Source organism: Chrysochloris asiatica, unplaced genomic scaffold, assembly GCF_000296735.1.
Source record: "Chrysochloris asiatica unplaced genomic scaffold, ChrAsi1.0 scaffold00013, whole genome shotgun sequence".
Taxonomy (NCBI): domain Eukaryota; kingdom Metazoa; phylum Chordata; class Mammalia; order Afrosoricida; family Chrysochloridae; genus Chrysochloris; species Chrysochloris asiatica.
The window spans coordinates 1,286,221-1,299,893 of record NW_006408531.1 but is presented as its reverse complement, the minus strand read 5'-3'; the positions used below and the strand labels follow the sequence as shown (position 1 = coordinate 1,299,893).

Here is a 13,673-nt window from a genome sequence, read left to right as displayed (position 1 = left end):
ATTAGTGATAGAATTAAGGAAACTCTGCATACAAAGGTAAAATAAAATAAAAATTTTAATCAGCTTATATGTGAAATTGAAGAAATCTCTTATGAGCATAGTGTGAAACTGTTTCCTAGTGTTGCTCAATTGATACATTTTTGTATTGAATTATAATTTGATGCTTCCCCAAATAGAATTCCACACCTGTTTGTTTATGAATATTTATCATTATAATTGCAATAGTAATTTACAAAAGCTACACTGACAGAGACCAGAATAAATGAACTTAGAACCATTATACGTTGTTGCTAAGTGCAGTGGAGTCGGTTCCTACTGACAGCAACCCTCTGTAGGGTTTCCAACACTTTAATCTCTGTGGAAGCAGAAAGTGCCATTTATCTCCCGTGGAGTGGCTTTCAGGCTTGAACCAGAAACCTGTGGTTCCCAGTCCAGTGCTAAGCCTATGGAGCTACCGTGATCCAAGCAAACTTACGTAAAGCCTCAGTAGATGAATTTGGTTAATTTTTAATCAGCTTCCTTGACATGTGTTTATAAATGTGTCATTAGTGCTTTCTTACTCTAAGTCATCACATGTCAGTAATATATACTGTTACCTATGTATTTTTGGTCTTGAATGTATCATTATTAACTCATAACTTCTGTTGTTGTTAGAGACCCTATACCCAGTTCTGTGCCATTCTCCTAATTGTTCTTCTGTTTCAGGCCATTGTGGTTGCCACTGTGTCATTGAATCTTATTGGTGGCCTTCCTCTTTTTTCATTGATCATCCATATTACCAACCATAATGTCCTTCTCCAGGGACTGATAAGGAGCTCTGATAGCATAGTGATCGGGCTGTGACCCTTAAGGTCAGCAGTTCGAAACTACCAGCTGTTCCGCTGGAGAAAGATGAGGCTTTCTGCTCCCATGAAGATTTACAGCCTCGGAAACCCTGTATGGGGTCACTATGAGTCAGAACCGACACCACAGCACATCATCACCACCACCACCACCATAGATCTTTATGCATTCCATTTAATTTTTGACGACTTCCAGTTTTCCTAGATTTATATCGTGTACATACATGTTCTGATGATTAATGGATGTTTGTGGTAGTTTCTTCTCATTTTGAATTGTGCCCATCCTCAATTGATGGTTCCAAAAGCTTTACTCCAATTGGTGTCGTCATGAGCAACTCCTCATTGAAATGGCAGCTCTACCCTAGTCCTATTTTGAGGACCTTCCAACCTAAGGGGCTCATCTTGCGGCAACATCTCAGACAGTGTTTTACTGGTATTCATAAGGTTTTAAGTGCTGACAATTCAGACATAGTCTGTTTCTCCTTCTTTCCTAGTCTGTGTTAGTCTGGAAACTCTACTGAAACCTGTCCCCCATGGGTGACCTTGCTGGTATTTAAAATACTGGGACATAGTTTCCACTATCATACCAACATGTAAGCCACCACTGGGTGGCAAACTTACAGATGAGTGGAGGTGATTACTTTTAGCTGGTAGTATTTATAGACTGAAGTATTTTTAGCTTTATAATTATAACTTTCATTTTGCTTTAATTCATTCTTAATTCATGTGTAATTATGGGACTTCAGGCTATGTATTCTTTTACACAGGGTCAAACACATGGTTAAAATGTCATGGAAATATAGAATTTGATTTCACATCAATTGATTATGGAATCTTTAGATAAGGTTAAGGTGAATAGCGAACTTTGTTTTTTTGTTTGTTTTTCTTTTAAAGATGAAATTGTTTTTAATGACTTACTCAATATTATATGCATTCAGACTAATGTATACCATATACAGTTTTAAATATATCTAACATTGATGCTTGTAATTTCAGGGGCCGGACTGGTAAAATAAGAGTGCAGAGTCTGAAGATCGGCTTGATGTCTCTTTCCAAAGGTCTCTTAGAAGAAAAATACAGATGTATGTAAGACCATGTTTGATATCCAGAGAGTTTTCAGTAATATTAATGATAATTATTTGTTGGATATTGACTTCCTGTGATCTGTTGATAATCATAGTTCCTGATTTTTAAACTCCTGTTATGCATTTACCAAGGCAGACCAAGTGTGTCAGTGCCAAGGGCTTTGGGAATGTTTAGAATGAAAAGCTGATTATGGGATCAAGAGACGAGTTTCCTTGTTGTGATGAGAACCCAGTACAAAAATATCTTTTGATTTGATGTTGGCCAGTAAGTATAAGTAATTTGATCAGCTGGTGCTTCACAGATAAAAACCAACCACTTGCTGTTAATTGATCCTGACCTGTGGCAACCCCATATGTGTCATAGTAGAACTGCGTGAAGTACAATGGTTCATTGACTGATTTTTTTTTTAAAGTAGTTTGCCAGGCCTTTCTTTCTAGTCACCTTTGGATGGACTCAAACTTCCAACCTTTTGGTTAGTAGGTAAACACATAAACTACTTACACCGCCCACAGACTCCTCTTTACAGATACGCGCATATACAAAGGGACTTCAAAAAAATTCACGGAGAATTTGAATTGGAAGGCAATAAAAAATTCCCATGAACTTTTTGGGGAGGAGTCCTGATGTGGTACTGTAGGCTAAATACTGCTAACCTCAAGGTCGGTGGTTCAAACCGGAGGTTTCAAGCTCCTCCTTTGAAACACTATACAGGGTTACTATGAGTCAGAACTGACTTAACAGCACACAACAACATGTGGGGAGAGGGATAAGGTAATTTATCACTGGAAAAAAGCCAAGATGCTATTTGATCTGCCTATACTGTAAGCTTACTAAGTTTTGTTTCCTTTGTGAGCATGCTGATGTTGTTGGGGACTGGAGAGTTGATTTCTGTGGAGTAGGCTGTAATCTTTAAAGGAGCAGATATCTGGATCTTTTCCCCATGAATCCCTGGGTGACTTCAAACAGTTAGTCTTTCAGTTAGCAGTTGGGGGGGAGGTATATCTTTTTGGGATTGCTATGAGGTTATTTCGGAGTCCTGGTGTGGCGCTGTGGGTTAATGCACTGGACTGCAAAGCCATTTGAACGGCAAGGTCAGTGGTTCAAGCTCACCAGCTGCTCCTAGGAAATCCTATACAGGGCCACTATGGGTTGGAACCGACTCGATGGCACTTCACAACACAACAACACATGAGGTTATTTAAGGAGCTCTGGTAGTGTAGTGGTTATGAATTGGGCTGCTAACCTCAGGGTCAGCAGTTCGAAACTACCAGCTGTTTCACGGGAGAAAGATGAGGCTTTCTGCTCCCGTAAAGATTTATAGTCTCGGAAACCCTGTGCAGGGTCGCTATGAGTCAGAACTGACTGCACAGCACATAACAACAACAATGAGGGTATTTGATTCTGAATTCAAGTCTAGACTCCGGTGGTTTGTATTCATTATAAAGTTTGACAATAGTATCAGTGAAAAGCATGTGGATTTGTGTGAAATGAAAACCTGAGTATGTCTGATCAAGAGGGTAAGGTTCCTGGCCACAATAAGAGCTGAGGAGAGGCCGGGTAGAAAACAGCTTTGCACAATGGCTTCGGTCTTGTGGTTGTTGTATTTATTCAGAAGGTAAATAGTCTTCCCAGCATAATTGCTAAAGAATTTAATTCCCAAAGCAAAAAAAAAATGTTTTGTTTTCTATGAAAAAGAAAGGAGATTTTAATGGGAGTATCAATATAGTAAAATTCGTAAAGGAGTATTTTTTATGGTTTGCCAGTCTGAGTCCTTGTGTGCTATTGAAAGCATATGAAATTCAGATTCACCGAAAGCAGCAATGACATCATAGTGCTGCATTTTTTCTGAAATAAATGCAAATTCAGCTTCTAGTCAGGAGTCTGGAAGATAAATATGCTTCATTTCTTTTTCTAGATCAATGATTCTCTCCTCATTAGCAGGGAATAACCTGAGACCAAAAGAGTTACTATTAGAATATCTGTAGCAATGGAGCAAAAAACTAATTCTACAAAATATAATGTGCAAATGACATCTTGCCTTTTATCTACAAACATTTGCTGAAACACATCTGGAACTGTGTAGCCTTTCAAATGAGGAGTGTGTTTTAGTGTACACACTCGGAATCTGTAATGGAAGTACTTTCTACAAATGCCAGGAAACTTCATCCTTCCATAACTCAATATGAAACCTGCAGATTATGAAAGAGGAAGCAGCAGTCTGTGCAAGGAGAATTTCTGATACTTAATTTAATCCAGTAAGCGTGCCGTTTTAGGGCTTAATTAAATAAGAAATCTCTTGGGTTGAACTCTTTAATCTAAATCTTTACTGGGAGTCTTGAGACTCTGGAAATATTTGGGGTTATTGTTTTGTTCTGTTTTTCAGTTTGAGGTCCTTAGCAACTCTGATTCCAATTTTGATTTCCCCAGTGATATTAAAACACTCTCTCATTATTATTTCCTGGGTCAGAATTAATATTCAAGACAATTTGCTCTTCAAACTCAGTGGCCAAGGCATCATCAGGGTCAGTTGGCATGCACCCGGGTATTAATTCTGCAGTGGCCGGTGTCATTCTTGTAACCCTTCATTTCAACTTTGTGCCTTAATAAGAATAGCCCTTGATTAAGTTCAAACAGTATCCTGACTTTCCTGCTTAGAGCTGGTCAGCTTCCTTTCTCATCAAAGCATACATTGATGCGCCATCCTTTTGAATGGCCCAGTGCATCTCTTACGTACTGATTTATTGGAGTTTGGGTTTGAGATTGGGATTTTTTTTCTCTGACCCAGTCTTCACATTGTTAGATTGCTTTTTGTATCTAACTGCAAAACATCAAAATGTAAACTTTCATAAGAATTTAGGAATATATCCAACTGTTTAAGGAATATTTCTTTCTGTATGTTTTATGAGTGGTTTTGTTTTCATGTTGTTGTTGTTGAGTTCCATTGAGTTGGTTCTGACTCATAGCGACCCTGTATAAAGTTTCTGAGGAACAGCTGGTGAGTTTGAAAGTCTGACCTTGCAGTTCTGTGGTTATTCTACTGTACCACACCAGGACTCCATAGAGGCATTGGAACCTAGCTCGCTTCCTCAAAAAAGGAAAATTGAGCATGGTTGATGATGCTGAAAATATATACCCCTTCATAAAAATTATTAAACATATGCTTCGAGTCTGTATTTACCTAGTAAGTCTCTTCCCTGGACTGGATTTAAAATGAGTATCATAATAAGAATCTTCTATAAATATTGTTTGGCTGTGATTGTTGGATTTTATTATTATTTTTAATGAAAAGAAGCCAGTCTCAGTAAGTAGAACTCTATAAACTATGTGAAACAAATGATAATAAAAATTACATTGATCTTAATTGAATTTGCTTTTTCTGTGCATGCTTATAATTAAAGTCATGTTTCATGATAATTACTGTGTTAATATCACTGAGCTTGGTTCAGTTGTCTGAAAATTCACTCTTGACAGTGTTAGATGTTAACACTGCTGTTGTTAGCTGTTGTTGAGTTGGCCCCAACTCATGTGGATCCCAGGCACAATGGGATTTGATTGCTATGATCTATTGTGTTTTTATTGGCTGATTTTTCAAAGTATTAATCCCATTAAAAAATAATGACATCTTTTGAGGGTGACATTTGTAGATTAGGCAATGTTCAAAAATATTTTTTATGATCCCATAAATATTTACTCCACTTTTCCCAGAACACATGATAAGCATTTAGTTTTTAAAAACATTTCTTAGGGCTAAGAACTTTCATCCCAAGAGTATTGGTTTAATACTAACACAGACTGTTTTATGAAAAATTTTGCATACCCCCAAGAATAATGTATTTAAGTGTGTTCGCTCTATTGTAAGGACTATGGTAATCATTTTAATGTTCAGATTGTTAAACATAGTAAGCAGAAGATAAGCAAGTACTAAAAAGAGATTTTGTTATTATATTTAAAATATCATAAAATAAATCCTACTTTCTTATAAATAAGAATTTATAAGAATTATAAATTATAATTAAGTTAAAAATTAAAGTAAGTAAAAACCATACTTTAATATAATTGTAATTAATATGTTAAAGTATGGTTTTTACTTACTTTGATTTTTAAATTTTTAAGTAAGTTCTTTAAATTGGAACAAACATATATCATTACATAAAGCAAAAGTACTTTTTGTGACTAATAGGGATTGAAAAATTGATTAGATTACTCATAACATGAGAGTCTCCTGAAAATAAGATACCTTTTTGCTCTTTTTAGTGTTTCTTATAGGAATACATTTAAGTATAGTAATCTTTAATAAAAGTAAGAAAATTATAAATAATAGAATATTTGAATTAGGATTGAACACAGAAGTTGATAAATTAATTTGTTAAACTTTAAAGGTTTGCTGTTGAAGTTACATGTGATCCTCTGATAAATTGTGAAGGAAGCCTTGTTTTGGCATATTCTCTAATCAAAGAAGTGAGAGCTTTATTGCAGCCATGAAATTAACCTATATGCATTTAATATAGCATTTAAAAAGGAAATTTGTACTAATTAATCTTTTTATATGCATGGTCATCTCTGGGTGATACAAATGTTTAATGTGCTCAGCTGCTTATGACAAGGTTGCAATTTGAGACTACCCAGATGTACCTGGGAAGAAAGATCTGGCAATCTGCCCAGAGTTGAGCTCTAAAATATCACCTATGGAAAGCCGTATGGGACACAGTTTGACTCTGATACACGTGGAGTCACCGTGAGTTGGGATTGATTCAGAGACAATTGTTGTTGTTAACGTACTGACGTAAGACAGTATTAAGTTGTTAAGTGCCGTCAAGTCAATTCGGACCCATAGTGACCATATATAGGCTTTCCAAGGAGCAGCTGGAGAGCTTGAACCACTGACCTTGCAGTTCAAATGACTTTGCAGTCTGACGCATTAGCCCACAGCACCACACAAGGGCTCCAACATAAGATAGTAGGTTGTTTTTCAAAATGTTGCTAGCCAGAGCCCTAGTTATAGACACACTGAATATGAACCAACTGACACACCTCAAGAGTTGGCACTTAGAGGACAATGCTTCTGATTCATGCCCTTCTAAAAATTGTTTTGACTTACAGACTAAATCTACTTCATCAGAGATACAGTTTAAATAAAAGAGAGCTCACTCTAGGCAGATAAAGGATAACCCCTTGCCTTTGCTTGTAGATCTCTTTAACGAAGTGTCAGGGCCGACCGAAATGTGTGACCAGAGGCAGCTGGGCCTGTTACTTCATGATGCCATCCAGATCCCTCGTCAGCTGGGGGAAGTAGCGGCTTTTGGAGGCAGTAATATTGAACCCAGCGTCCGCAGCTGCTTCCAACAGGTAAACAGAAAGGATCACTGAAACTTAAGATGTGTTGCACAGTTTTGAGGATGTGCTGAGAAGTGGAACAAAGAACATGGGCTAGAGCCAGTGCTGGAAGACTTTGGGGAACAGCCCAATACATTTGTATTTTCTTTCTTAAGGAACATTTGATTTAAGAGACAGTGACTAAAATCTGCCTTGAAGTTGAATTTGTATGGTAAGTTGAAACAGTTAGGTACAGTTCCTATCTAAGGTCAGCTAGTCAAATATTTGTTATGTACATAATGTCTAGTATACAATCCTATGCATAAAAACCATTAAAGAATCACTTTCATGTATACCGAAACATTTTTAACATTAATATACAGAGGAATAATAATGTTTTGATGCACATCAAAAGTAGTTCCTTTTTGCATGATATCTACCTCAAATTTTAATATAATAGTACAGAGGTTGTTTCGTAACTACAGGTTGTTTGTAAGCCAGATGTTTGTAAGCCAAGGGCTGCCCGTAAAGGCACATTAGAAATGTTACCATTGATGTATGTAGATGTTTTAGAATACTTTTTTAAGGACAAAGTATTTATGTGACAAGATTAACCAGAATTGCGGGTATGTATGTGTGTGTGTGTTTAAATGAGTAGTGGAAGGTTTTGGAACTCTTCTTCGCCGTTTTCTTGTTTCTATATCCCAGTAGTCATTGCTGCTTTTTTCTGTCTTTAACAGCTAGAATTTTTTGGCCTTGAAGAACCTTAAAGATTTTGAAACTTAATTTACCTGCCAAGAGTTATGCAATTTTATTGTACTTCTGCACACATTTTCAGAAGATTCTGAAGCACAAAATCTTGCTACAGTTTAAATGAAGACAGTTTTCTTCATTCGGATGTATTTCTTTCTTCACAGAATAACAACAAGCCAGAGATAAGTGTGAAGGAGTTTATAGACTGGATGCGTCTCGAGCCACAGTCCATGGTCTGGCTACCAGTTTTACATCGAGTGGCAGCGGCTGAGACCGCAAAACATCAGGCTAAATGCAACATCTGTAAAGAATGTCCAATTGTTGGCTTCCGGTAAGATCATCTACTAATGGTGGCATTGAATCATTTTTCTGTAGTTGTTACGCTTAGGCATATTTAAGAGTTTGTCTTCTAAATAAATATGATGCTCAACATATTCCATCTATCTAAACTTGGTATTTCTTTTATAACCATACATGAAGCTTAGAGTCCTGGCTGAAGCTGTAAGATAAGCACTGGATTGCTAACTGCAAGCTCAGTGTTTCAAACCCATCAGCAGCTCCTTGGAAACCTTATACAGGGTCATGATGAGTTGGAACTGACTCAGCAGCACTTAACAACAACAACATGAACTTATTATTACTATGACTACTATTACTCCTTGTTTCTCTACTCTAGAACCAACCATTTTTAGTGAATTTCCATTTATATGTCTCATAGAAATGTTCATGCATGATAATGGAATGACTCATTATAAATACTTGACCCTGACAGAATTATAGTGGGTGTTCTGAGGCCTTGCTCAAAGTTACTGACCCCCCTCAAAAACAAAACAAACCCATTCTTATTAAGGCAATTCTGACTCATAGTGGTAAGTGATAAGGTTGGGAAGATGAGTCAGATGTGTTCTTATGTAAGAATAAGTGAGGATAGTGTAAAGGATCCGTTTAGGAGCATCACGGATAGATAATTATCAAAGCTCATAGTAGGAGTCCTGATGTGGCACTGTGGGATAAACCACAAGGTTGGTGGTTCAAACTCACCAGCCTTCCCTTGGAAACCTTATACATACAGGGTCTCTATGATTCGGAACTGACTCGATGACATTTAACAACAATATAATAGCTGTCACTTACTAAGTACATGCCTGGGCCTTGTGCTTAACATGTTGCATTTGTTATTTTATGAACTCTTACTATACACTTTCTAAGACAAGTATTATTATCTCTCCTTTAATCATGAAGAAACAGAGAGTAGGCAGTTTGCTCGAGGCAAGATATCTAACAAGCGTGCAGAGTTGGGATTCAAAATACAGATCTTTTTGCATCGGAAGGCCTTGCTCTTAATCAATATTGTATTAAAAAAAAAAAAAGGAAAGCAGATTAGATTTCTTTAGAAGAGGAGAAAGTTAATATTAGCAAATGATTGGATAATACTTAACAGAGCAATTGATTTAGGCTATTGATTATTAGACTAAGTATATTACACAGTAGGAGTTCTGGTAACGTAGTGGTTACAAGTCTAGCTGCTAACCTCAAGATCAGCAGTTCGAAACTACCAGCTGTTCTGTGGGAGAAATATGAGGCTCTCTGCTCCCGTAAAGAATTACAGCCTCAGAAACCCTATGCAGGGTCGCTATAAGTTGAAACAGACTCCATAGCATACCACCACCACCACCAACACATTACACTGTGTATAAAATGTAATATGAAATCCACAACAATTTCAGATGAATTGACTTGGGCAGTGACTGGTTACCATAAGCCACACTATACTTGTGTGACCATTGCTAATGCACAGCGATCCAGAGAGGGCTTAGACTCTGCACTCAGAGAGCAAAACACGAGTTTAAGAAACTATTAGTATTTGCTTGCACATTTAAAGATTTATTTCTTAAAATATTTATTTGAAGCAGTGCTAGCAAAATACTAAGATCTAATAAGACTGGGTTGCAAGGACATAGATGTTCAGTATGTTATTCTCAACTTTTGCGCAGACTTGGAATCTTTCATGTTGTTGTTGTTGAGTACCATGGAGTCGGTTCTGACTTACAGTGACCCCGTACAGGGTTTCCAAGGCTGCAAATCTTTACGGGAGCAGAACGCCTCATCTTTCTCCTGCAGAACAGCTGGTAGTTTCAAACTGCTGACCTTGAAGTTGGCAGCCTGACTTGTAACCACTACGCTACCAGAAAGAACTCCATCATAGAAGAAATATAAAAGAGCAGCTATAATGGGTAAACAATATTTAATGTCTAATTTTGCTCATGAGGAACCTGTACACTGACCAAGAGGCAATCATTCCAGCAGTTCATGGAGATACTTTGTGGTTTGAAATCAGGAAAAGTGTGTGTCAGGGTTGTATCCTTTCACCATACTATTTACTCTGCATGCGGAGCAAATTATCTTAGAAGTTGGACTTTATGAAGAAGAATGTGGCATCAGGATTGGAAGAAGACTCATTTACAGTATGCAGATGACACAACCTTGTTTGCTGAGAGTGAAGAGAGCCTGAGGTACTTGTTTATGAAGATCAAAGGTTCAGTCTTCACTACCCCTCAGTGTAAAAAAAATAAAATAAAAATCCTCATACCTGGACTAATTGACAACATCATGGTAAAGGGAGAAAGGATCGAAGCTGTCAAGGATTTCATTTCATTTGGATCCAAAATCAACAACCATAGATGCAGCAATCAAGAAATCAAAAGATATGTTGCAATGTACAAATCTGCTGCAACAGACCTCTTTAAAGTGTTAAAAGGCGAAGATGTATTTTGAAGATCAAGGTGCACCTGATTCAAGATAATGGTACTTTCAGTCGCCTCATATGCATGTAAAAGCTAGGTAATGAATAAGGTAAATGAAGAGTTGATGCCTTTGAATTGTGGTGTTGGCAATGGATATTGACTTGCCAGAAAAATGAACAAGTCTGACTTGCAAGAAGTGTAGTCCAAATATCCCTTAGAAGCAAGGATGGTAAAATTTTGCCTCATGTATATTTCAGACACGTTATTAGGAAGGACTAGTAACTACAGATGAACATCATGCTTAGGAAGGTAGAGGGTCAGAAAAATAGAGGTCGACTCTTCTTTTTTTTTAAAGTTTTTATTGTGAATTGAGTGATCGTTTACATGGGAAAACAACAGCTTTACATTCATCCTACCGTTATTTCATTTCATTGCAATAATTACAATCCCCCCCATGCATCATCATTCAACAGCATTTTTTGCTTCCATCCCTCTGGTTGTTTTTGAATGTACACCAAGGCATTCAGGAATATATAATCATTCAAACAACCAAAGGGCATACCCTGCAAGCCTGCCCCCCCCGGCCACTGGCACACAGCCCCTCTCCTTCCTTGAGTCTAGAGTCCCTAGCTGTTCCATCTCTCCACGTCACCATCTCTGCCTCCATCTCTGGCATCGCTGCTTTTCTGGATAGTCGCACACTCTGCTGTTCTCCTTTGATGGTCCCAAGGTCCTCCGCTCCAGGGCTGCAAGATCAACCACTCCCCTCCTTTTGCTACAAAAACGTCTCAGAGGTAGACTCTTAATGAATTTCATTGACACAAAGGCCGCAACAATGGGCTCTGACCTAACAATGAATGTAAGGATGGCACAGCTCTGGGTAGTGTTTCCTTCTGTTGTACAGAGTTGTGCTGTGAGTCAGAACACAACAACAACATTCTCGTGTAATTGTTTCCAGTTATGAAGCTGGATGGGTGGTCAGCCATTGAGCGGCAGCAGGATATATGGAAGGCAGTGAAGTCTACTTGTGAAAACTAACTCTGGAGTCAGGTTTTGGTTTGACTCCTAGATCTACTGTTGGGCTGCATAACTGGATCAGGTAGTTGGCCTTAGCTTGAAATTGAGTTTCTTCAGCTTGAAATCTTTATAGAGCTTCATAGGATAAAGTGAAAGAAATGGGCCCAGGACAGTTCTAGTCCCAAAAAGAATTGTCGCTGACTCCCTACTCATTGGCAACCACAAACACAATGGAATAAAATGCTTCCTGGTTTTGGCACCATACCCATGATTCGTTGTGGATGTAACTTTCATGATCCAGACGAGTTTCTTTAGTTGATACTTGGAAGTAGATCATAAGCCTTTCTTCATTGTCCATTTTAGTCTGGAAGCTCACTGAAATTCATCTAGAATTGGCAACATTCAAGCATCCACCTACACATGGGTGGTGGATGGGAATCAAACCCAGGTCTCTCTAGAAAAGTGAGACTTCTACCACTCAGCCAAAAATATTCCCTTCAAGCAGAATAGGCATTCATTCAGTGTAAGCTGTTTATATGATTACTAATAAAATTATTGGAATAGTAGTTAAGCTGACCACTGTTAATGAACTGTACCATTAAGTGAAAATACTATAACTTTTAAACCTGAAAAAGATAGAAATAGGTAGGTCTGACTAGCTCTCCAGGATAACGCGTTCTCTGAAACTACAAGAAAGAATCAGAAGTCAAATACAGAAACGAAGATTGAGGAATATCTTGTTATTAAGTGCCATTGAGTCGGTTGTAACTCATAGTGACCCTGAAGAAGGTTTCTGAGGATCACTGATAGGTTTGAACCACAAACCTTGTGGTTAGTAGTCCAGTGCTTATCACATAGTACTGCAGCAGTCTGTTCTGCAGCAGGCTACCACTTAGATATACTTACATATCTTTTCTCTGAACACTTACAAATACCACTTGAGTTTTTCTCTAATTGCTTCCAAATGAAATCTTCGATTCACAGAATGTTTTGTAAGCTGGGAATTGTTTCATTTAGGATCGCACACAGATTCATTCTGCTGTGCATTAGGTTGCTATGCATCCGTACCGACTTGGTGACACCTAGCAACAACAACAGATACTTCTAATAGAATAGATAAACTAGAGGCCTACTTCCTGATTATGTAAAGCAAGTTCAGAGGTCAGCAGTCCGTACTGATATGGTGGCTCCATGATCATCTGGGTTCCAGGTTCTTTCTTTGTGCTCTGCCCTTCTTAACTACTCTCTTCCTCACTTTATGCCAACAAGGGCAGGTCAGTTTTCAAGAAGGAGGATAAGGGAGATTCCCTCTCCCAACTGATGAAGTCCCATGAGACCCCAAATAGAAACCCCACCCAGTGAATTCAATTTGTTTTCACTGGTTGCCAAGAAGGGCCGAGAAGCAGTATTTCAGAAGGCACATTGCCCACCTAAGAATACAAATTTCTGTTACCCATAGCAGTGTCTTGTAATACACAAAACTCCACTTACAAGAGAAGATGTCAGTCACATTCATCCAGTCGTGCTGATAGGTGAAGGGACGTTGCTAGTATAAGTGAGGATTTCACAGGAACTCTCCCTGCCAAGGTAAGATGTCTGTAGTATACACAGATTGAGTTTCCCCGGGACAATTAGTATGTCATCAGGCAGGTAATTTTAGAAGCTACTCAGCACTAAATAGTTGCAATATTGACCTCATCCAACTTTAATTTGACCCTCTTAAATTTTGTACATTTTTCTGTAGGGTTATACTTAGGAACCCTGGTGCTGTACTGGAACCACATGGCTCGTGGTTCAAGCCCACAAGCTGCTCCTCTGGAGAAAGATGAGGTTTTTTTGTTCCCACAAAGATTTATGTTGTTGTTGTTGAGTACCATGGAGTCGGTTCTGACTTACAGTGACCCCGTACAGGGTTTCC

At 38.1% G+C, this 13,673-nt stretch overlaps 1 protein-coding gene across 1 annotated transcript in view; it reads left to right on the top strand.

The window, feature by feature from the left end:
* The window catches only part of UTRN (utrophin), a 574,637-nt gene that overhangs the window by 499,421 nt on the left and 61,543 nt on the right, over positions 1 to 13,673 (top strand). Inside the window, 3 exon segments of the mRNA XM_006834702.1 lie at positions 1,839 to 1,924; positions 7,117 to 7,274; positions 8,159 to 8,325. Of these exon segments, the coding sequence (XP_006834765.1) occupies positions 1,839 to 1,924; positions 7,117 to 7,274; positions 8,159 to 8,325 (411 nt within the window).